At 47.6% G+C, this 24,548-nt stretch overlaps 1 protein-coding gene across 1 annotated transcript in view; it reads left to right on the plus strand.

The window, feature by feature from the left end:
- The window catches only part of HK3 (hexokinase 3), a 397,869-nt gene that overhangs the window by 148,610 nt on the left and 224,711 nt on the right, over positions 1-24,548 (plus strand). The window contains exon 3 of the mRNA XM_078652800.1: positions 10,284-10,446. Within this exon, the coding sequence (XP_078508926.1) occupies positions 10,284-10,446 (163 nt within the window). The remainder of the gene's footprint in view (positions 1-10,283; positions 10,447-24,548) is intronic.

Here is a 24,548-nt window from a genome sequence, read left to right on the forward strand (position 1 = left end):
GGGGTTTCTCACAGGGGAATACCAGGACGGGTTCCCTAAGCAAGCGCTTAGATACCGTGTCGGTGGTTTGCGCTATATAAATACATGTACATTTACAGGTGAATAGGGCTCCGCCCGCCCATCAACCACCCCTCCATTGCATAAGCAGGTCAGTAAAGCCTGCATACCATCAATCATTTACAACCAGCAAATAATGTACTGCCTAGTAGTACAGGAGCATGTTTGGTGTGACTAGAATGCCTCCCAAGTCCCCCCATCTCCTCCCCCCAGTTACAGCCTGATTTGTGCATTTACGTTCTGGAAGAAGCTCTTATGGATCAGAAAGAGGACCTAAACTTGACCGCCCTTCCAAGACTAGTTGGCTGGGGTGTCAGGTTCATTTCAAATGATCGGGTCGCGTCAGCGGTAACAGAGACCCCCAGGTGTTTAAATTCAAGGGGAAAGATCTGCACCCCCACTCCGACTTCATACAACCAGACAGGGAGGAATGGAGAAGATTGCTGATTTCTGGGCATTCATCTAAAGACCAGAAAAAATTCCGAAAATGTTCAATATCTAGAGTTCTCCGGTGCCAGATGTGAGTGGATCATCCAGAAACAGGAGTACATCATCTGCGTACAGCGAAATCCTATTGCTCACCTCCTCTGCCCACCAAAAACCCTTCAAGGTTGAAACGGCCCTTACCCATGGCGCCCTTTAACCAGAGCAAAGAGCAAGGGTGGCAGGGGCCAGCTTTGGTGGGTGTACCCCACTACCGGGAAACACTCCAAAGCAACCCCTCCAACCTGCACCATCGTTGTCAAGTTGGTGTGGCGAAAGCGCAAATATTGCAGAAACTTGGAACCAAAACCAACCCTGGTCAGAAGGGCGAACAAGAACGCCCAGTCTACCAAGTTGAAGGCCTTTCTGATATCGATGGATAAGAGGGCTTTATGGCCTGGACAGGGCCCGTTTGAGGCAATCGCATTATGAACCCTGGCGCATATTGTGCCGAGTAGCATTGCGGGGCATGACCTAGATTGATTGGGGTGGGCCAATCGAGTAATGACTCCCGCTAATCAGGTGTCCAGTGCTTTAGCCCAGATTTTCGCTTCAGAGTTCAAGAGCGAGATTGGCCTGAAATCTCTGCAGTGGGTGCCCTCTGTACTGGGCTTCGGCAGAACCACAATCTCGGCTGTCCTGAGATCCTGGGGGTAATCTCCTCTCTCCAGCACCTCTCAGAACACCTCTAACTGGATAGGGCCCACCTTGGGCCACATCAGGCACCAAAACTCAGCTAGGAAGCCATTGGGTCCATGGGCCTTACCAGCATGGAGCTGTGGCAGGCAGCATGTAGCTCGTCGCACATCACGTCTGCCTCCAGTGCTTCGCACTCTTCGAGGGTCAGACTAGGCATAGGCAGATCTGACAGAAATGTAGGTCCATACAGTGACTCAGGGGTCCGTGCTACACAAAGAGTTATAGTAGGCAGTGAAAGCATTCACGATGGGCCTACTACCAGTTACCTGAGAACCATCATTTAACAGCAAACAAGCTACCGGGGCCCCCACCTCTCTGTGGGTACACAGTCAGTGCAGCATCTTACTGGTCTTGTTGCCCCATTGGTATACCCTACTACATGTGGACAACCAGGCCTCCCTTGCCTCCTGTGTCAGCTTCTGCGAGAGCAGGGTCTGGGTGCGCGGGGAGTCGCGTAGTATGGGTTCTTGCTGCTTGAACAAGTATTGGCGTTCCAATTCAAGTACACAGTCTTTCAGCTCCTAACCTTCCTCACAGCTGTGTCTTTTTGACCTTTACAGTAGCTAATAATGCGTCCCCGGAGTGTGACCTTCTGAGCCTCTCAGAGTGTAATATTGGAGTCCACAGAACCCTTATTATCAGTGAGGAAATGCTGGCAGTTATTTTGACGAATCTCCCAGAATTTGCCCTTTTGGAGGAGCCACCATTCTAGTCACCATCTTATCCCCAAACCAACTCTGTCATGGCTGACGAGCAGTCATAGAGTCCCCGGGCCAACACCCTAACATAAATGACCCGATGGCCTTTCCGGTTTTGTATGAAGAAATAATCTAAACGATAGAAGGTATATCCCCTTTCAGCAGGGTGATGGGCCCTCCACACATCCGTCAAGTTCCAGTTAGTTGGAAAAGTATCCCTGAGTGTAGGCTCATGCCTAGAACCAGGACCAGCCAAAGAGTGGTCCAGAGTCATGCAGCACACTCCCTTAAAGTCTCCACTTATCAACCATGGTGCATCCGGCAGGTCTCATATGAGGTTGCCTAGTTTAACTAGGAAATCGGAGGTGAGAGGGGATGTGGCATAGATGCAAATCAGCAAGCGAGGTCGGCCATGGAGCATGCCCATCACCACCACATATCGGCCCTTTCCATTGTGCCACACCTTGGAAACTGCCAAGGTGACGCGTCCCTGAATCAGGAGGGCTGTACCCCTGGAGCCGTGATGGAACCCAGAATGGTACACTTGGGTGTAACACTTGTGAGCCAGGAAAGAGCATTTATTACCCAGCTGATGGATCTCCTGAAACATAACTATATCTGCGTTGATCTGTAAAGTAGCCTTCAGCACCGCTCCTCTCCTGATTTTATCCAGCATCCCATTAACATTCCAAGACCAAAATGTGAGTGTATTCAGGATTGTATGCCTCTGCATGAAGCCTGACAATTGATGACGGTCAGCCATATCTCAGGTGTGACTGTGTATTGTGTCTACGGATCAAATGTGTCCCACATGCCATCATTCTCAGCTCCTGCTCTAGATAAGAAAATACAACCAAAAATTGAACCCCATCCCCTTCCACTACCCTCAGTACCCCCTCATACTTTGTGAACTGGAAGTACCTGTTGTGGTGTGATTAGGGACCAATGTAAACGGGGCCACCATGTGATCTGTATAACCCCCTCTGCCCTTTTACCCTTCCCCGACACAACCTATCCTAAACTACCCTTGTTGAGGTTCTGTCCTAGAGAAGAGCAAAGCCAAGCAATGTGGAACATGTGTGCAGGACTCCAGTTGTACGCCTTCAGACAGCGTTATGGTATAGCAGGTGATACCTGTGGTGGCCTATTGGTGCTGGAAGGTGTAGAGTGTCCATCCACCGGAGTAGTTGATGCTCCTCCAGAAGCAGCATGGTCGGGACCCAAAAAGCGGACCCTTCACTCCCTTCTTCTTGGGAATTTGTGAAAGGCTGTGTGCTACTCCCTCAGTGGGCTGCCACCACCCCTTCGGGCCTCCCCTGTTCTCCGGGAGGCAAGGCGTTGGCAAAGTGCTGCAGAGGTCCCTCCTCAACCCAATCCCACACCACCGCAGGAGAGTCAAAGAAGAAGCTCTTGGCTGGGAAAAGTACCTTGACGTGAGCAGGGAATAGAAGCATGTATGTAAGTTCTGTGGCTCTCAATTTCTGCTTTGTTAATTGGCCTGCCTTGCTCGCTGCCCGAAGGACAGCATCTCTATCAGCATAACGAGCACTCGTACAATGAATGGTCCAGGAGGGGTTCTGACAGGGAGTCTAGCCATCAGTGCTCTTTGTGCCCTTTCCACAATGAAGCATCCCGACACATTGTCTTTGGGGACCCAACCATTCAGCCTGTCCCATATGAATTTCATTGGTGTGGAGCACTCTCCCTCCAGGATGCCAAATGAAGATTGTTCCTTCTGGATCTCCCTTCCACGTCTTCAGTGCGGGCCTCCACCTCTCCCACCAGGCGTTGCAGGGTGGCCAAGCCTTCTTCATGCAATTTGATGATGCGTTCGGTCTCCAACACCCAACCCTATACCTCTGTGCATAGTATTCCTGAGGTCCTGCCTGATCAGCGCGAGATCCACTTTGAGTTCCCCCATCTTGCCAGGCAGCAAGACCTTGAGGTCCTGGATTGTACTGAGAACAGTCGAGGTTTGTGGATCCAACACTGTTGTGGGAATGCCCTCCATCACGCCCACCTCCCCGGATGGGGCCTGCTGCTTGGTATATTTATCTATCTTCTGCTGGGAGGCCGATGTGGCTGGTTTGTCCCATGTCATGCTGATACTGCTATGATGTGGAGGTGGCGATCACCAGACCAAGACAGAGGCAACCCCTCCTCTCATAGGCGGGTGCCAGCACTTATAGGTGAGAGCAATGATTCCAGTGACAGTTAGTCGGGACTCCTCAGTAAAATGCCATCCGGGGAAGAAAAGGCAAGAAAAAATACCTCCCAGGCAAGCAGTCCTGTCTTCTGTCACACCTCTCCAAGGCTGACTGTGGGCCGTGATCATCTCCAAGGCCCCACCGCACTGTGTCCCACGACCAGTTATAGGCGATGGAGGAAGAATGAAAGATAAGCCACAGTATCATTAGGCAAAGTCAAGCACATCAAGGTGTCATGCTGTACCCTTTAACCTTCATGAATATCCGCACCAGGAGCTGTGCGGTAGGGCAGTATGTGTAAGCTGGGAATAGACCTGGGCAGGGGTCACCGTTTCAAGTAGCATGCGATAGGCACATTGGATGTCCTATGTATGCGTCCAGGACCCACCCTCACCAGGTCAATGAATGCGCAGCAAGGCGCCCGACACTATTCACATGCTATAGGCATGGGCCCCGAGCGGACTCCGCCCATGCCCCTCACCGTGGGCTATTGTGGTAGGCCAATCCTCTCTGCTTCAGTGCCAGGAAGGGGCATGATTTAGTCAGACTAGAGGGGGCCTGTGAGGGTGCCCTCCCCAAAGTCCAGCTGTAGGGTGGCCCCCCACATAACACACCACTTTAGTATTTGCAATAGGGCAGCCCCCTGTCACACACCGGCATAGCAGGTATGGACGACCGTCCATGGCTCTGCGGCCTCTCGTCCGCCAGCTGCCACCCCTCGTCATGTTTCCTGTCTAGTCGGCCTATTATTTCCTTATCTTAGCTTCATGGCGTAACGGCACTACCAACGACACATCAGCTCAGGCCCAGCATCGGAGCTCCGTTCCCAGGCCACAGTGCCAACCAGTAGCACATCCCTTCCCAACGCAGATGCAGCTCGGCCCTCTGGATCTACCGGGACCCCGCATTGGTGGTCAGGCAGAGACTCTATCAATGGAGGGGGCTCCTCCCATGCCTCTGATCGAAGCCCCTTTAGGTCCTCTCTCGCTGCTACAGTCACTGCAGCGGCCGCTGAGCTCTCTGCAAAGAGTCACCTCGGAGTCTGCAGCTGATCTGCTTCTCCGAGGGCAGTATCCCCCAAATAAAGTATGTGGGTGATGGCGCTTCGGACCACTATCACTAAGCGGACCACTACCACCAAGAGGGCTCAGCCCAGGTTGGATGGCCCCGGGGACTGGTGGTAGCAAGGCAGATCAGTTTCTGGGGAAGCAGAGTTCTTCACAGAGCGAACACTATGATTGCTGGCCTAGCCACACCCTTCACCACTGATTAATCTTCTTCTGACTGCTCTTAAGCTTGCCTGTTCTGGTGTATTTGCCTTGGGGTTTAACTTTTTCTGCTCTTGTTCAGCTAGTGATGACTGCAGCTTTCTTTTCCTTTCTCACTTGAATTTTGCAGAGTATCAGTGGAAATCCATTCTTTATGCTGCTGTTTCTTTGGCCCCAATATCTCCTGGCAGGTTGATGTCACTGTTTCTTTGATCTTGTCCCAATGGCTTTGTACTGAGTCTCTGTCATGACTTGAAATTTGTTACTGAGGGTGACTGAGTATTCACTCGTTTCTGTGCATCTTTGAGGAGGGTGATGTTATATCGCTGGCGTTGGATGTCATTTACATCCATGCTTTCTTCAGCTTTAGCCTGGCCATGACAAGGTGATGGTCTCACGCCAGTTCTGCATCTCTCTGACAATTCTCAAAAATATGTAAATTGTGGTTATAAACCATTGATTGTATGCTAACACTCAAAGGGAAAGGTATCATTTTGCAAAAATGAAACCTGCCCCTGAGGAACCTCGCCCATTGCATGAGTGTATGATGTCAGCATTGGGTCCAGAGGACCATGGTGCAGAGGACTGCTGCATTCCTCATGCCTCCATCAATTTTCATTGTGCCATTTTTTTATCTTTGAGCCCCTGAATAGGCAGAGGCTGCAATAAAAAGAAATACATCTTACAATTCAGAATGCAACGATTGAGGTCTGCGGTCTGTCACAGGTCACTGTTGCTGCTTACACGGCTTTTGGAAGACTGTTATGAGGCTGGATTCTGAGAATCTTATCAATAGTCAGTTTTGTACTACTACACATCAGTACATCCATCACAGGGCAACAACAAAAACTCAGGATAACAAGCCAGTTGAATGCTTGGTGACTTGGGGTGTTGCACATTAGGCCCACAATGTTTAATAGCTGCAGTGACATAATTTGCTTTGGCACTAGGCACCAGTCCTTTTAATTAGCCAGGGAAGTTGTGCAGTAAGACAAATGCTTAGAATCACACATCATTATATTCTTTGAGCATCAACCAAAGGCTGTAGCAAAAAAAATCCTTTTTTCAAAGCTTCAACCAAAAAATATGATGCCTCCGCTAACCTTAAACTACAAAGCTTTATCGGGTGCGGCTAACTCCTGCAGGGTCTAGTGCAAAATCCCTGTATACAGGCTTCCCGACCAAGTACATTTCTTGGCTGTAGAAGGTGTCTCAGAATGGTTCAGTTACTTTCTGGTAACCTTTATTATCTCAAGTTTAATTATCATGAAAGTCCTTACTCTTTGAGGAAAGTTCACACCTAGCAGGCCGGCCAGTGCAGTTTGCTCCCAACATTTCCAACATTTATTTAACCTAAGCATCTTTCCCCCTTGCCTGCCTCTATCGCTCAGGGACCAGCCAAAGATCAGTATCTTGACACGGCCCCCTGGACCACCAGGAAGAAGGAACCAGGGAATGTGATTTGGAAGATTTATAAAACCCTAAAAGACAGACCCTAATAAAATAACGCAAGCAATTGGGTATCTTTTGCATCGTCTTTCTTTGTTTCAGCCTTTTGGTGCCTTTGCGGGGGTCGACTCACCTTTTCTGTTGCGTGGAATATCATCACAAAGATAAATGCCCATTCTGTCCCTACGGTGTTTAGCTGGTGGGCAGATTGGGTGCCAGATTGGGTGCCACTAAATAACGTGGTACTTCTGATCTGACCAGAGCTACTTTCAGATTCCAATGTCAGCTGATGTCAAGGAGATGTTTGCATTCACCACCCAAAGGCATCTATCAGCTCTGCATGGCCTACTAGGATTAGACTGCTTTCTTCAACAGATCATGGAAGGACCACCTGAAGCAGGTGGTGGTGAGGTGCAGGGAGCTTATCTTACCATCAAGTCTACAATGCGCCAGGCAGAGTAGTGCTCTATGGTCTATCTGAAAGCCAGAAACCGGTCCTAGGATGCTTGATTCTGGTCCAGGAAAGACATGGCTTGGCAGTTCGGGCTGGACTGTTCCCATGAGGCACAGGGTCCAGGCTGATTTACATGTGGCCATGTCTGAACTGGGGTGGTGTGGAGGGCAAAAAAACGATGGATTTAGGCCCAGATCTCTGTACTGGGGTGAATGTATGACATTGTTCTGCATTCTGCCCATCAACGGTTATTTTTGCTATGGTCTGTCTTAGACACCTGGCGGTGAGTAGAAAATGTTGCCCATTGGACAACTCAGATGTCTTTCAAATACATGCAGCCCTGACACAACTTCTGTGGTCTCTCGGGAAACCACAAAGATCTTGTATCGCGAACCTCACTGCTAAAAGCCGTAGAGAAATGAAGGAGCACAAATAAAATATGTCTGAACTCCCTTGAAATGTAGTGCTTGGATCTGGGCTCCAAGGTAGCACCGTGAAATTCAGACAGCGACTATGCAAAGATGAGGTGTCTTCCTCTTCCGCCTGATGACTAATGTTGAGTACAACCGTAAGTCAATGGGATGATCTCTTTGGGCCTCATGATTCATGTGAAAAAAAAACATACTTATCTTCAACAGTTATAAAACATAAATCTTATCTCAGTTTACAGTGGGCTTCCACGACTGACTTACCTGTCAATGCCCATGCACTTAAAAAGATTGTAAGTGACTGCGAGCAACTTGTTTGTTGTAGGAAAAAATTCATTCATTCATTCAAAATATCTTCTTCTCATTAAGGATGTACATCCTCGAACAACTGGCCCTGGCAAGCTCGATGATGATTGGGCAGACCTCATCACTAGGGATGCAACTAGTAGCTGTTGTTTTATTGGCTAGTCCACCTCTACCACACCGGTACCCTGCCCGCGTTCTTTTCACGAAGTGGCTCCAGGTAATTTGTATGACGATATATCACCCTCATCGGGTCACTCTAGTGATGAGGTCTGTCCAGTCCCCATGAGCAGTTATAGATTTAGGCCCTGCATTTTATTTTCTATGTAATCATCACTGAGCTTGCCAGTTGTCTAAGGAAGTACATCCTTAATGAGCAGAAGATATTGATTCATGCTGTGTAGTTTTTTCCTACTACTATAGGATCTTCAACTTCTCATCAGTACATCTCTTACTGGCCAATCTCCAGAGAAAGGATTTTCTTAGGAAGCCAAAGACGGGTACAAGTTCCATCTGCAATTTGCTTTATTTGACTTCTTGTATCACGTGTTTCAAACTACATTTTTAAAGTCAAAAGCCCCAATGACAAGCAAAATGGCTGTTGCACTGGGTTTCTATTTTATTTTATTTTTTGGCACATTGCATTTCTGTTTTTCGTGTATTGTCACTTTATGATAGCTAGGCATTTTTCTTCTACTTTTGAGCTGTCTGTCTCTCACATCACCTGTAAGATACTGGGCGTTCTTTCTAAACGAGTTCAGTAAATTGACACAAACATTGTGTAAATTCTAACTCCAATGTGTATTATATTTATGTGGGGCATATATCCTTCACATATATTTTTGTGGGTATCTTTCAACTCTGTTCTCCCTAGTGACTTTCCTGAAGAAGGCGCGAGTGCCGAAACACGCGTAGATTGATGATCGAAGATAAAAATTGTCAAGGCACATATCGTCCCAGTCTACTGTATAAAATGCCTAACAGTGTTAACTAAAACAATTTTTTTATGCATTATAACAAATGTTTTTGTTCTCTTGTGTACCTTACAATACCTAGAAACTGGGGCATATGCTAGATATGCATTTGCGAACACACTGCGTTATTTGTTTGACATTTTTCACTGTGCAAACTCTCACAAGCACTTTTGTATAGCAGTAAAAATGTGAAATGCTTGTTTATATTTCTCTCTGCTTCATTTAATGTGTTTTGAAATTTTGGGAAATTCTCGTCTAATGTTTTTTGTTGAAATCTGTAAAAGAACAAAGGGCATATTATCAAGGACCTGTGTTAAAATTATCGCCGTTTTATCGGCAGGAAACTGCAGATAAAACGGCGATTATGGGCTTGATAATATGCCCTTGTTAATTCCCATTGAAGCCCATGTTCTGATGTTAACATGGGCTTCTGTGGGAATTAACAAGGGCGTATTATCAAGCCCATTATCGACAGTTTCCTGCCCATAAAACAGCGATAATTTTAACACCGGTCCTTGATAATATGCCCCCAAATTTCTTATTAAATGGAACCATTTGTTTACCAATTGCGAAAAGGTGACAAGTTTTACGCATCGGTGACATGAAGTCCACAACCCTGGAGTTTTTCCCTGGTATATATTAGCAGGTCAAGCCTAGCAGAATCTAACTGATGAAAAAGGTCAATTAAATACCAAGACATGCAGATTTTTGTGTGAAAAGAACCAAAATCCACGTTATTCCCCATTTTAAGGGATAATTATCGTCCGTGATAAATACTGGGGTATCTTCTTTTATCAGGTGTGATAATAACTGCCCGTTTCTCTGGGGCACATGCAATCAGGGCCTTATAAGGAACATTGTAAAAGGAATGTCTTCTATTGCAGTGGCTGATACTGAGTTTAAGGACAGGGTACAGGATGGAACAGGTTATATGGGAAGCAAACCCTCTATCCAGGACTCCGGGGCTTTAGCAAGTGACAGGCTCCCAACCATTAAGCAGAACTTTGCCTTAATTTCTACTCTGTATAGTGTGGCCTTGCAGACACTCTAGTGGCAGCAGGCATTATGAAGTCACTGCTCACTGGTAATATCGTATTACAGTAGAGTAGCAATTTTACAAACACATTATTAAAAGAAAGTTAGAGAAAGGCATCTATAAAGTGATTGCTGGCTTCCATGCATTATATATCTGATAACTTCTGCCCCAAAGGACATCTCAGCCTCAGCCCCATGAGTCTAACCTTATGTCTTCCCTCTCCGCAGGTCCAGCGCCTCCTGCAGCCCCTCAACCTGTCCCTCGAGGCGCTGGCCAGGGTCCGTGACATCATGCTAGAAAACATGGACCGAGGCCTGAAGAAGGAGGGAGCGGCCGGCTCCACCCTGAAAATGTTGCCCACCTACGTCCGCTCAACTCCTGATGGAACCGGTGAGTCTGTGCAGGCCAGGGGAGGGCTGGATGAATTGGGGGGCAGGGGTGGGCTGGGTGAATTGGGGGCCAGGGGTGGGGTGGGTTAATTGGGGGCCAGGCGTAGGGCGGGTGATTTGGGGGCCAGGGTTCTGATGCCAGGTAGGTTACTAGCGTCTCTCGGGGCAACCTGAGCCCGTATCTTCTCCGTTAAAAGTCTCGTAGTTGAGTTGTGCTCATGGGGCCTTTCCAGAGAAGATTCGAGAAGCATATGAAGGCTCTCTTCCAAGTGCAGTTGGTTTGTGGAGACGCAGAGCCACTCAAGCCTCGCCGAGTCACTCTACGTCCCACTTTTGTGTCATTTTTAACATGGGAAAAGTGATGTATGGGTGGCGTAAGGGGCTTGTAAATAAGCCCCTGCGCAAGAGTCCGTTACAAAGTTTCACAACGTGCGTGAATCAGCTAGAAATGTGCAACATGTGAGAAAACGAAGTAAGCAAGTGTCGGGATCGAGCAGGTCTTCGCGCTGAATTTCACAAAAGGGGAAGTGATTAAATACAACACAGGAGTTACGCCAACAAACCCACAGATTGTGATTATTTCTGTTTATTTTCGATGTCGCATACACGCCACAGCCTCCAGAGTGGCTGGCTACGCCTTAAAATTGCAGAACTCGTCAGATGCTGTATGGTGGCCTCGGTAGGTGTGAAACGGGCATTTTATCATTCTCATGACTGCTAGCACTTTCAGACAGTCATAGCTATGTCCGTAGCACAACCAGTGTGTCATGGCCCTAGTGCAATGGAGGGAATGCCCTCTCTAGATGCAGTTTGAATTGTAAAATACAGCAATAATCAGGGTTTAGGGACCTCTCAAGCCTCTGGGCCCGGTGCCACTGCACCTGCTGCACCAATGGAAGCAATGCCCCTGAGCGTTGTTGACAGAGAACACCAAGTCAGGGTTAGGGCTATCACTTTTACTATGCAGCAGTAGGCAGGGCCATGAACTGACTCAAAAGATCTTGTATATTCGGCTATCTACCATTGGTGTAGCAGGTGCAGTGGCACCAGGTCATAGAACATTAGTTACTGTCTATTACTACCCCAAGAGCAGTCAAAGTGGACACTTTCCTTGCTTGGACCAGGGACTGTTCCCATGAGGCACAGGGTCAGACTGATTTGCATATGGCCATGTCTGAACTGGGGTGGCAGAGTGGGCTAAAGAACGGTGATGGATATAACCCAGATCTGTTGACTGGGTGTGAGTGTTTGATTGGTTCAGATGCTCCGTCCATCACCACCCCCTTTTGTACCTCTTTGTTCGCCATAAGTTGGCAGGGTATGCTCAGACGTGAGTCCCTTGCTCACTTTGCCACTGGATTCAAGCAAGCCTGGCTGAAGACGGCTGAAATGCCAGAAACCGGTCCTAGGAAGCTTGTTTCCGGTCCAGGGAAGGCATGGCTTGGCAGTTCGGGCTGGACTGTTCCCATGATGCACAGGGTCAGACTGATTTGCATATGGCCATGTCTGAACTGGGGTGGCAGAGTGGGCTAAAGAACGGTGATGGATATAACCCAGATCTGTTGACTGGGTGTGAGTGTTTGATTGGGTCAGATGCTCCGTCCATCACCACCCCCTTTTGTACCGCTTTGCACCAGGGCCTAAGGCAGCCATGCAACGCTACTGGCTCAGTATTTAACCCTTTCATTGCTGTCGTCGGCCAACGGCCGTTGCGAGCACTACCTTCTTAGTGCTGAAGCTGCGCATGTCCTTTGGCCGACGCTGCCCTGCCCACATAATAGAACACCCTTCACTGTGGCAAAATTATCGCCGCGGTAAACGGGTTAAATGCACCCACTCTTCTCTCCTTCCGCCGTCACTTAAAGATCTACCTGGCTCATTTATTGTTACCTGGTAATCGTATCTATATCTTTGGTGACCATGCACGGTGTGCAATAATCCAAGGGTGGGAGTGAGAAGCTTGGAGGCGTTCCCCTCTGCTTCGCATGTAAGATAACACACAATCGAGGAGGGTGGAAGAGAAATTTGATATCAAGGGATGGGATCTCCAACTGGGTTTCTTGTAGGACCCTCAAGAGTAACGTTCAGTCAGTGGCATGTTTTTCACCGACGTCCTTATGACTGAGAGTGACATCAATGGGTATTATCCTCCACCAGGAGGAGATGTCTCTCGTATCAGAGACATTTATGGGATCCTTACTAAAAACTTTGTTAAAATGACCTACTGTCCCAAACACACTTCTTGAATTGATTAAAAATATTTAGGGCTAGTGGCGAGGTTAAAATACCACTGGCTAAACATTACTGTTGAGGGTCCTACAAGAAACCCAACTGGGGATCCTCGATAATAAATTTCTCCTCCACTCTCCTTGATTGACCATGTACTGCATACATCTGTAAATATAAATAAATTACTACACACAACTGTTTTTTTAGGAAATCTTTGAGCATTTTTACTTAGTGTTACACAACTGTAATTAAGACACAGTCTAGCCCCCACCCCCTTCACAGCTTCATCCGAACCACCGCTGCCAGCACTATTTGTCCAGCCGCGTCCGGCCTGGCCTTTTTGTTTTTCTTAAACAAATTATCACAGTAGGAGTTTGTTTGAAAAAAGCAGAAAATCTATGACCCAGAAGTGGAGGTAGTTTTTTGCCACATGTCATGGTCTTGTTTGTTTACCTACACAAGATGAAATATTAAGGATGGTCCTCTGGTGGATGGGTCACCAGGTCAAAGGTTTCTAATGGCAGAGACAGCTAAGGTTCTGCCTTCAGAAACACACAGGTTCCCTCACCTCTGAACAAGGCAATTCAAACAAATTATTTATTGAGTTTTAAGTATTAAGCTCCAAGAATATTGGAGCAAAAATATCGAAAACCAAAACGTTAATTAACAACCACCTTTAACTCCTTGCGTGCTCATGACGAGCTGAGCTTGTCATGCAGCGCGGTGGCTGTGTGCTGATGACGAGCTGAGCTCGTCATGACACGCGCGGCGCTCACACGCGGGGCTGATTCCCCCGCGGTGCTGAGCGTTCTAAAAAACGGGCGTGCTCATGACGAGCTCAGCTCGTCATCAGCATAGCGCCACCGTGCAGCGTGACGAGCTGAGCTCGTCATGAGCACCGTGGCACTGCGCGTGCCCCCTTCCCTCCCAGTGCCGCAGGGGAATTAGCCCCGCGGCGAAGGGGTTAAACAAAATCTACCCACAATAGACATAGAAAACGTGTTCCAACCGTGCATATTACATCAGACACCAAAGCAACCCTGCAATTGGGTAGAAGGCAGGCAGACTCCTGTTACAAATATGTTTTCAGGAAATTAAAAAAAATTGTAAAATAAATGTCATGGATTTTGTTTAAAGGTGGTTGAGTAATCCAGGCCGTGACGAAGACCACAAGCTTGAAACGCGTTGCCAGTGAATAAATTGCTTTTGAAAATGTGAAAATTAATCCCGGAGTGCGTGCGTTTGTGTAACGACTGACGAGCACATCTTTATATATATATATATATATATAAAAGCCAAGTCCTCAGCACTGCAAACATTCAGCCACAGCAACAGAAGACACGGACCCCAGGCTGCAGTCAGGTAGATTTTATTTTCCTCTCAGGCGACGCGTTTCGAGCAACTCGTGCTCTTGATCACACACCAGACACCTGGTCAGCATTTTTTTAAATACATTTTCTCTTTGCAGTGCTCCACCTCCAAAGTGAGTCACATGGTGCATGAACATAAATGAAATACTTCACGACACCCACCTTCCTTACCATAAACAAGTAGGAGAAAAGGAAAAAAGAAATACATAACTGCATGAATGCAATAAGCCAAAAATGTTCTCATAGGACACTTATTGTCCAATCCATCATATAAGGGTTAAAATATCAACTCCTACAGACCCAATTAGACCAACAACCCCACAATATAAACCTACTCTCTATTCAAATACAAAAATATATATATATATATATAATAAAAAATATATATATCACATGTAAGTCTACATGTATATATATATATATATATATATATATATATATATATATATATATATATATACATATATATATATACATATATATATATATATATATACATATATATATAATATGTGTGTGTGTATATATACATATATATATACACACATACATGTATATATATATATATATATATATATATATATGAGTTGAGTTCTTGGATATATATATATATATATATATATATCCAAGAACTCATCTCCAAAATCCAGAAGAAGCTTGCACTCATTTGTATGGGAAATCCTCGTTTAATGTAGCAGCACTTGCTTGCACAAATCAAACTTGGCTTTTTAATCTTTCTGTTTAGGTGGATCTTTCTTTCTTCCTGCTTCTGGGATCTGTTATTCATGTTATGTTTTTACACTGTAGCTGACTGTGGAAAGCGCCGGGACACTCTTTTAGAGTAGCCGTGCGCTATACAAACGCATTTTAACATAACATAACATAACAAAGGAACACATTTCGGCTGTCCTTGATGCCTTTGTCAACCTAAAAGTGCCTCTTCAGAGAAAAAATCGCGCACGCAGGCTGTAATGGATTTGAAAGTAAAGCATTTAAGTTTTGAATTTTTCAACTGCTTGCTGAATGAACTTTATGAGGTTTAAAACTTTTGGCTGGTCAATGTATTTGGAAAATTGTGCTGCACAATGAATTGTTTGACCCTGTGTTTAAAAAAAACAACACATTTTCAGGTGGAGAGATCTACCAGGCCCCAATATGTAAAGTCAGAATGACTTTGCTTGTTGAATTCCATGTACAGCTGTTATCACACCATCTTCCTTTTAGCTCACGGCGTTATAGCGGGTAAAGTGAAGTGTGTTGTGTGATTTGATCACTCACCTCTAGCTCTAGGACCTCTTATTCGTACTTGGAAAATATCTTTGGGCCTTAAGAGGCAGGTGGCCCTTCTGCTTGTTGACTCGATGACGGCGAATGTGGCTTATTCCTTCAAGTAGGGATGACTCAATTTACTGATGAACAAACTCTAGCGCCTAAAGTTTGTGCTGAAGGCACCACATGGCACTATATCACAAGTCATTCAACCACCCTGCTCAAGATGTCATTATTTTTCTTATCAATGGATTAAATTACGATGACGACAGACGTTAGGCTATCTCTCACTTTCGGCGTTGTGAGGGCATAATGATGTTTTTGGCCCATTTAACTCCATAGTCGTTTCTTAAAATATTTGTAAATTATGTATTTAAAGATTTTAAGTTGAACAGGATTCCAGTGGGATAAAGTGGGTTGCTGGAGCGATTGGGGCTAAATACATCGGCCATTTTGCAGACCACACCTCCTTTTTCCGAAGGTTCAGGTGAGCTATGAATGGGAGTAGATCTGGATGGCAAGGAGGCTGACACTTTATTCACGCAGGGCTCCAAATTATGTTTTATTCCTTACGTTAAGCGGCGAGGAAGAAAATCGTTTTACAGAAAAAAATGGAAATTCTTGTTTTGGGTGGGAGTGTTATTATTTTTACAAATATTCCTTACCTTCATTGTAGCTAGTTAGCCACATACATGAAAATATAGGTATTTGCTCTGAATGCCTTCTTCCTGTCAGACAACAGAATCGGAGCTCTCTGCCTGATGGCACGATGCTCTTCGCTTGAAAGCACAATGCTCTTCGCCTGATGGCACGATGCTCTCCGCCTGATGGCATGATGCTCTCTGCCTGATAGCACAATGCTCTCTGTATGATGGCATGATGCTCACCCCCTGATGGCACAATGCTCTCCACCTGATGGCACAATGCTGGCAATCACATTGTTCAGAAACCATTAGCGCAGCAGTGTTAGTAGATATATCTTGTAAACTCCTTGTGGAAATTTTTTCATGAGTCCCAGGGCATGCAGGTGTTACTGGGCTCAGATTATGACAATCACAGTCTTTTACCAATGGTGTTCCAGGGTTAATCTTACTATTAAGCCCACAACTAAGCCCCAAATACTCACCTTTAACCCTGGACCCTCAGGTTATTAAAGTTGTGCATTCTAAGGCTTTCTCACGCAGGTTATTCTCCCCCTGATGGTACGATGCTCTTCGCCTGATGGCACAATTCTCTCTGTCTGATAGCACAATGCTCTTCGCCTGATGGCACAATGCTCTCCTCCTGATGGCACGATGCTCTCCCCCTGATGGCACAATGCTCTCCCCCTGATGGCACGATGCTGTCCCCCTAATGGCACAATGCTCTTCACCTGATGGCACAATATTCTCCCCCTGATGGCACGATGCTCTCCACCTGATGGCAAAATGCTATCCCCCTGATGGCACGATGCTCTCCCCCTAATGGCACGATGTTCTTCACCTGATGGCGCGATGCTCCCCCCCTGATGGCGCAATCCACTTCACCTGATGGCACGATGCTCTCCCCCTGATGGCAAGATGCTCTCCACCTGATGGCACGATGCTCCCCCCCTGATGCAGGATGTTCTTCACTTGATGGCACGATGCTCTCCACCTAATGGCAAGATGCTCTCCACCTGATGGCACCATGCTCTCCAATTGATAGCACGATGCTCTTCGCCTGATGGCACAATACTCTCTACCGCATGGCACCATGCTCTCCAACTGATATCACGATGCTCTTCCCCTGATGGCACGATGCTCACCCCCTGATGGCATGATGCTCTCCAACTGAAAGTACAATGATCTCCCCCTGATGGCACGATGCTGTCCCCCTAATGACACAATGCTCTTCACCTGATGGCACAGTTCTCTCCCCCTGATGGCACGATGCTCTCCACCTGATGGCAAGATGCTCTCCCCCTGATGGCATGATGCTCTCCCCCTAATGGCACGATGTTCTTCACCTGATGGCGCGATGCTCCCCCCTGATGGCACGATCCACTTCACCTGATGGCACGATGCTCTCCCCCTGATGGCAAGATGCTCTCCACCTGATGGCACAATGCTCTCCCCCTGATGCAGGATGTTCTTCACTTGATGGCATGATGCTCTCCAACTAATGGCACGATGCTCTCCACCTGATGGCACCATGCTCTCCAATTGATAGCACGATGCTCTTCGCCTGATGGCACAATACTCTCTACCGCATGGCACCATGCTCTCCAACTGATAGCACGATGCTCTTCACCTGATGGCACGATGCTCTCCCCCTGATGGCACAATGCTCTTCGCCTGATGACACAATGCTCTCCACCTAATGGCACGATGCTCTCCACCTAATGGCATGATGCTCTCCAACTGATAGCACGATGCTCTCCAACTGATAGCACGATGCTCTCCCCCTGATGGCACGATGCTCTTCGCCTGATGGCATGATGCTCTCCACCTAATAGCACAAAGCTCTCCAACTGATAGCACAATGGTCTCCACCTAATGGCACAATGCTTTCCACCTGATGGCACCATGCTCTCCCACTGATAGCACAATGCTCTCCGCCTGATGGCATGATGCTCTCCAACTGATAGCACGATGCTCTCCGCCTGATGGCATGATGTTCTCTGCCTGATAGCACAATGCTCTCTGTCTGATGGCATGATGTTCACCCCCTGATAGCACAATGCTCTCTGTCTGATGGTACGATGCTCACCCCCTGATGGCACGATGCTCTCTGCCTGATGGCATGATATTCTCCCCCTGATGGCATTATGCTCTCCCCCTGATGATGCATGATGCTCCCCCTGATGGCATGATGCTCTCCACCTAATGGCACAATGCTCTCCCCCTGATGGCACAATGCTCTCCCCCTGATGGCACGATGCTCTCCCCCTGATGGCACAATGGTCTCCACCTGATGGTGCCATGCTCTCCTACTGATAGCATGATGGTCTTCGCCTGATGGCACCATGCTCACCCCCTCATGGCACGATGTTCTCCAACTGATAGCACAATGCTCTTCCCCTAATGGTACGATGCTCTCCGTCTGATAGTGCGATGCTCTTCACCTGATAGCACGATGCTCTTCCCCTGATGGTGTGATGCTCTTTGCCTGATGGCACAATACTCTCCACCTAATGGCACGATGCTCTCCAACTGATAGCACGATGCTATTCGCCTGATGGCACGATGCTCTTCGCCTGATGGCACGATGCTCTCCACGTAATGGCACGATGCTCTCCAAATGATAGCATGATGCTCTCCACCTGATGGCACCATGCTCTCCGACTAATAGCACAATGCTTTCCGCCTGATGGCATGATGCTCTCCAACTGATAGCACGATGCTCTCCGCCTGATGGCATGATGCTCTCTGCCTGATAGCACAATGATCTTTGTCTGATGGCATGATGCTCACTCACCCCCTGATAGCACAATGCTCTCTGTCTGATGGCACAATGCTCTCCATCTGATGGTACGATGCTCTCCCCCTGATGGCACGATGCTCTCCCCCTGATGGCACAATGCTCTCCCCCTGATGGCACGATGCTCTCCCCCTGATGGCACAATGCTCTCCCCCTGATGGCACGATGCTCTCCCCCTGATGGCACAATGCTCACCCCCTGATGGCACGATGCTCTCCCCCTGATGGCATGATGCTGTCTCCCTGATGGCACGATGCTCTCCCCTGATGGCACGATGCTCTCCCCCTGATGGCACAATGCTCTCCCCCTGATGGCACGATGCTCTCCCCCTGATGGCACGATGCTCTCCACCTAATGGCACAATGCTCTCCACCTGATGGCACCATGCTCTCCAACTGATAGAACAATGCTCTCCGCCTGATGGCATGATGCTCTCTGCCTGGTAGCACAATGCTCTCTGTCTGATTGCATGATTCTCACCCCCTGATGGCACGATGCTCTCCACCTGATGGCACGATGTTGGCAATGACATTGTTCAGAAACCATTAGTGCAGCAGTGTTAGTAGATATATCGAGTAAACTCCTTGTGGAAACGTTCATGAGTCCCAGGGCCTGCAGGTGTTACTGGGCTCAGATTATGACAATCACAGTCTTTTACCAATGGTGTTCCAGGGTTAATCTTACTATTGAGCCCACAACTAAGCTCTAAATACTCACCTTTAACCCTGAACCCTCAGGTTATTGAAGTCGCGCATTCTAAGATTTTCTCACGCAGGTGGTGTGACATTAGGGACCCAGGGCTCCAGAAACCAAAAAACATAGTTAATAATAAAATTTCTAGCCAGTGCTTAGACTTTGAAAAATAATAATTTAATAAATCACACACAACATAATATGAAAAGCGTTCAAACATTTGCACAAAGTAGTTTTATATTCCAATAGTTAGTAGTGAGACTGGTTCTAGGCAGTCTATCTTTTAGGGTTGGGAGTTTTTTTTCGATACTTAGAGGTGTAGACTTAACAAACTGGTAAGCTGTTTATTTGGAACACAGGGTCCACGCAATGGAGTTGTAGAACTAAGGTACTTTTTTGTATGGCTATTGACGATAATGCTGGATTCAACAGAGGATCATTAAATAATCTAGCGAATGACGTCATATTAGGTTTTACAACCCCACCAAACTTTAGCCAAAAGGGCATTGAGTAACCCCTATTCCTGTAGGGTGACCAGATCCTAAAATCCAAAGGCCAGGACATTCCACAAACATAGAAGTAGGTCTACAATTTTGCATCGAACGAGGGGCACAATACGACTCAAATGACACCCCCACGCACACGGAAAACACAGACAAGATGCACTAAGGGGAGCTACGTGGAATCTTTAACTCATTCTGCACTGGAACATATGAAACCTTTTTACCTGTCCCTATGTATTTAGTCAACTCTCTCTGAAAACCGGAACATGTGCTAAATTTACTGACGTTTGCCAGGGCAGATGGTGAAAATGCCAGACACCGGATCACCCTATATTGTTGAGGATTGTTGACAGCCACGGTCTGTGCAGGTAACAGCGGTGAGGCCGTATAAGGGGGAATTCCGAGGGACGATCACAAGGGAAAATTAAATAAATAATTAGGGGCAGATTTATGATGAGAATGCGCCACGTTTGCGTCACGCAACTGTGGCGTAAACGTGGCGCATCCCTACGACCCATTTACAACGTGACGCATCTAGGCAGATGCGTCACGTTGTAAAGCCCTGCGCCACTTGTGGGCGTTCCGGCGCAGGGTGGGCGTTCCGGGACAGGTGCGCCTCGCAAAAGTGGCTGAGTGAAATCTATAAGATTTCACTCAGTCACTTTGAGGCCAATGCTGCGTCAAAACCCTGCGCCTGCTTGAAGCAGGCGTAGGTCTTGACAAGCATTGTATAGATGGGGCACCCCCGAGCCTTTCTGGAGCTGCGTCGCGCTTGTGACGCAACTCCAGCAATGCGCCACCTTTACGGCACAGATGCGTCACGCATCTGTGCCGTTTTTGCCCCATGGTGCGCTGCATTGTAAATGCGGCGCACCATGGGTGGCGGAGCAGCGGCGCAAAATAACTGGCGCATCCCTGGGGATGCGCCAGTTATCATAAATCTGCCCCTTAATTTTCCCTCTGCATCATCCCTCGTAATCCCCCCTTACACGGCCCTGCCGCCCCACTGTTGTTACCTGCATGGACCGCTGCTGATCGTTGATGATGCAACATCGGGTTAGAGGAGTGCTTAATTTGTTAAAAACATAAGTGCCAGGGCCCTTGTTAGGAGGCTGCTGCAGCTTTTCCACCCATACCACCTGCCAACGCTGCCAATGACGGTACCTACACAACTACTAACCATCACACTGCTACACCTGAGGCAATTCAGACTGTTAAGGCCCCGAAAGCTCAAAGAATGGTAGGGCTAAATGCATTAGTTCTTTTTAATTATTAAGCAACTCTTACCCTACTCATCTCCAAACTACACAAACAGCTAAAAGCTGTCACAAGTGCCGGTGTTGACAATTAACACCTTAACCGCGGCGTGAATTTTGCTGCGGTGCGGGAGTTCTAAAGAGTGGGCGGGGCTGCGTCAGCCAACGGTCGTGTGCAGCACTGGGCAGGTAGTGCTCGCGTCGGCCGTTGGGTGACGTGAGCACGGAACGGTTTAAGTGCCGGCGCCAAGCAACGGAAACCACCTGCTCAAATTTAGCACTGGGTAAGAGGACATTTTTTTTTCTTTTTGCTGGAGGGCCCTTTAAATTGTGATGTTCTTTCTCTGAAGCTCAAGTAGAGGCCTTTGAAAGGAATACCCAGTATTACAGTGAAGGCGCTCACCTGAAGTTTAGGTCATATTTAACTTTTTTCTTTTGATAAGGCGGTGCTGTTCCTGGACTCCAAAGGTAGCCTTGTGTTTCCCTTGGTTACCCACCTTATGGGGTGCTGCGAAGACCAGCTCCGTCGCCCTATCAAGTTCAATGTATATATGAAGCTGGGGGTCACCCAGAAGTGTGCTCTGCATTAGCCTCAGTGCACCAACAACCCTGTCCTAAGCAGGCTTCTCATTTCATGGCAGCCCTCAGTCAGAACTTCGATTATCTGACAAACTCTCTGGACGAAGTGGCCTCCTGAATTGAGACAAATTGTCTGGAGCTCATCCCAGACAAGACAGAGTGAGTGATCATGAGAGCTGGCAGGATCAGAGGAACGAAGATTGAGTTGGGGCAGTGTGAGCTGCCACCAGTCAATGAAGTTCCTGCAGCACTTGTGACCCAGGCGCGCAACCTGAGTGTTGTTCTGCTGCTGCATAAGCAGATAGCATGGTTACCATTTAGGTCTGTTTGCTTGGGGACTCTTTGGTGTCTATGCCTATTCTTGTTAGCCACTGATCTGCAATTGTTGGTCTCTGCTTTTGAATCAAGATCCCCAGACTACAGGACTGGGCTGTGTGCAGAGCTCCCCTATTGCTTGAAGAGGTAGTCCCAAGTAGCACACAGGACTGTAAGTGTGATGCTGAGGCAAGTCTCTTACTTCCAATACAATATCTCCATCTTTGTGATCTGTACTGGTTTTCTTGGGTCTCATGATCATCATTGAAGCTGTAAAGTATGTGAGGCCTTGTTAACTGCACTCTCAAATGTATCTGTCAAAGTCACTGCAGCCACACTGGGATCCACAACGACTCACCCCTGATCCGAAATAGTAGACGACAGTGCTTAATTTGTGCAGAAGTATGGCTGGGCGCATTATATTTCTCATGAGGCCACTGTGGCCTTCACCACTCACTTTCACTGCTAAGGGGAGAGGATGTAGCCTTTCGGCTAGAGTGATCAACCTAGAAGCTGGGGAACCGGGTTCGAGTCTGGGCAACAACGCTTATCATCCTGTGATTCTGGGCGAATCACTTAATCTCCCCGTGCCTAACAAAAATGAATGTGTTCTGTAACGAAACTGGCGCTAATGTAAAGCGCTCTGATACCCGATGTTATGTTATGTTATGTTATGTTTGTTTTTGTATAGCGCGCGGCGACTCAAAAAGAGTATCCCGGCGCTTTAGCAGCGAGACCTAAGATGAAATAACATAACACAGCAGTAAAACAAAAGGGGAACACAACAAAAAAAGACACAGAGCCTATAAAGTAAACAACCAGGTCTTTAGACCCTTCCTAAAAGCAAGTAAACTAGTGGCGCCCCGAAGTGTCAGCGGCAAAGAGTTCCACAACTGTGGTGCCAACAATCCAAAGGAGCGACCTCCAATGCGAGCTCTTTTCACACGTGGCACCACCGCCAAGAACTGTGACTCCGATCTGAGAGCGCGGGCCGGATGATAAAAGGCCAGTCTCCTTTGGAGGTACTTGGCCCCCCCGGCATGGAGGGCTTTGTAAGCCAGAGTCAGCGCTTTGAAAATGATCCGCTTGCGGATAGGTAGCCAGTGTAAGGCCTGCAGGAGACCCGCGACACTGGCACGCCTATTTAAGCCATAGATGGCTCTCGCCGCGGCGTTCTGCGCGACCTGGAGTCGTTGCAGCAAATACTCTGGCAGGCCCAGGTAGAGGACATTGGCATAGTCCAACCTGGACCCGATCAAAGCCTGCACGGTCAGTTTCCGATGTTCTTCCGATAGAAGGGGAAGAAACTTCCTCAGCACCTTGAGGAGGCCAAAGCAGGTACCCGTCACCCCCAAGATCTGGGCTCTCATCGTCAGGCCCTTGTCGATCTTGACCCCCAGGTTCTTGGCCACCAACGATGGACGGGATGGAGGAAACATGTTGGTGGGCCACCAACTTTGCCAGTCAGGATCCGACGCACACCCAAAGAAGAGGACTTCAGACTTCTCAGAATTGCACTTGAGGCCACTCAAATGAAACCATCTGAAGACAGCCTCAAGGCAATCCCGGATGCCCTCTCCATTAAAATCTCCTCCACTCTTACAAGAGAAGAGGAGCTGAGTGTCGTCAGCATAGGACACGATCCGGGCCCCGAAAGACTCCGCCAATGCCGCCAGAGGGGTCATAAAGATATTAAAAAGGGTCGGGCTCAAAATAGAGCCCTGCGGGACCCCGACACCCAACGGCGGCATCACAGAAGAGTCCGGGGAGGCCCAGACCGTTTGTCGGCGGTCAGCTAGAAATGATGAAAACCAGCTGAGCACCGTCCCCCTAAGGCCAATCTCATGGAGTCTAGAGAGGAGGCCCTCATGGGGGACGGTGTCAAAGGCCGCCGACAAGTCCAACATGACCAGATGTCTCGGGTCTAGTTCGGGCTATATGAAACTCTAAAAAAATTTTTTTTTTAAATGCTAGTACAAATGCTCCCTCCTTCTCATCACACTCCTGCACATGTGAAAATATGACCAATTCCTGGCCATCCATATCTCTAAGAACGGCCTGGTGGTGCTGGAATTATTCTTGTTTAGATATTTTGCAATGTTACATCATCTGCTGATGTTGAGAAATAGACACACTTTTCCACCATGTGGTGGACAGCCGTAAACATGTGCCGGTGTCAAGAAACAAACACAGGACAAATGAAGCATTCAGGTAGCACTTCCTTGAGTTTTTGGATCAGACTTATGGAACTCCCGCCCGCCCCGGAGAAGTACGTCAATTCTCTAGCATTTATAGTCCAACTACAGAACCTATCTGTAGGGTGGCATTTTCTTTAGGAACTATTTTTATCGTCCTTCTTTTATTGCTTGTCCCTGTAAAGGAGCCTAATTTTCTCTAAAATACACTGATTTTATTCATTCATTATTTAACGGTTTTTAGACTTTGCGA

Source organism: Lissotriton helveticus, chromosome 7 (genome assembly GCF_964261635.1).
Source record: "Lissotriton helveticus chromosome 7, aLisHel1.1, whole genome shotgun sequence".
Taxonomy (NCBI): domain Eukaryota; kingdom Metazoa; phylum Chordata; class Amphibia; order Caudata; family Salamandridae; genus Lissotriton; species Lissotriton helveticus.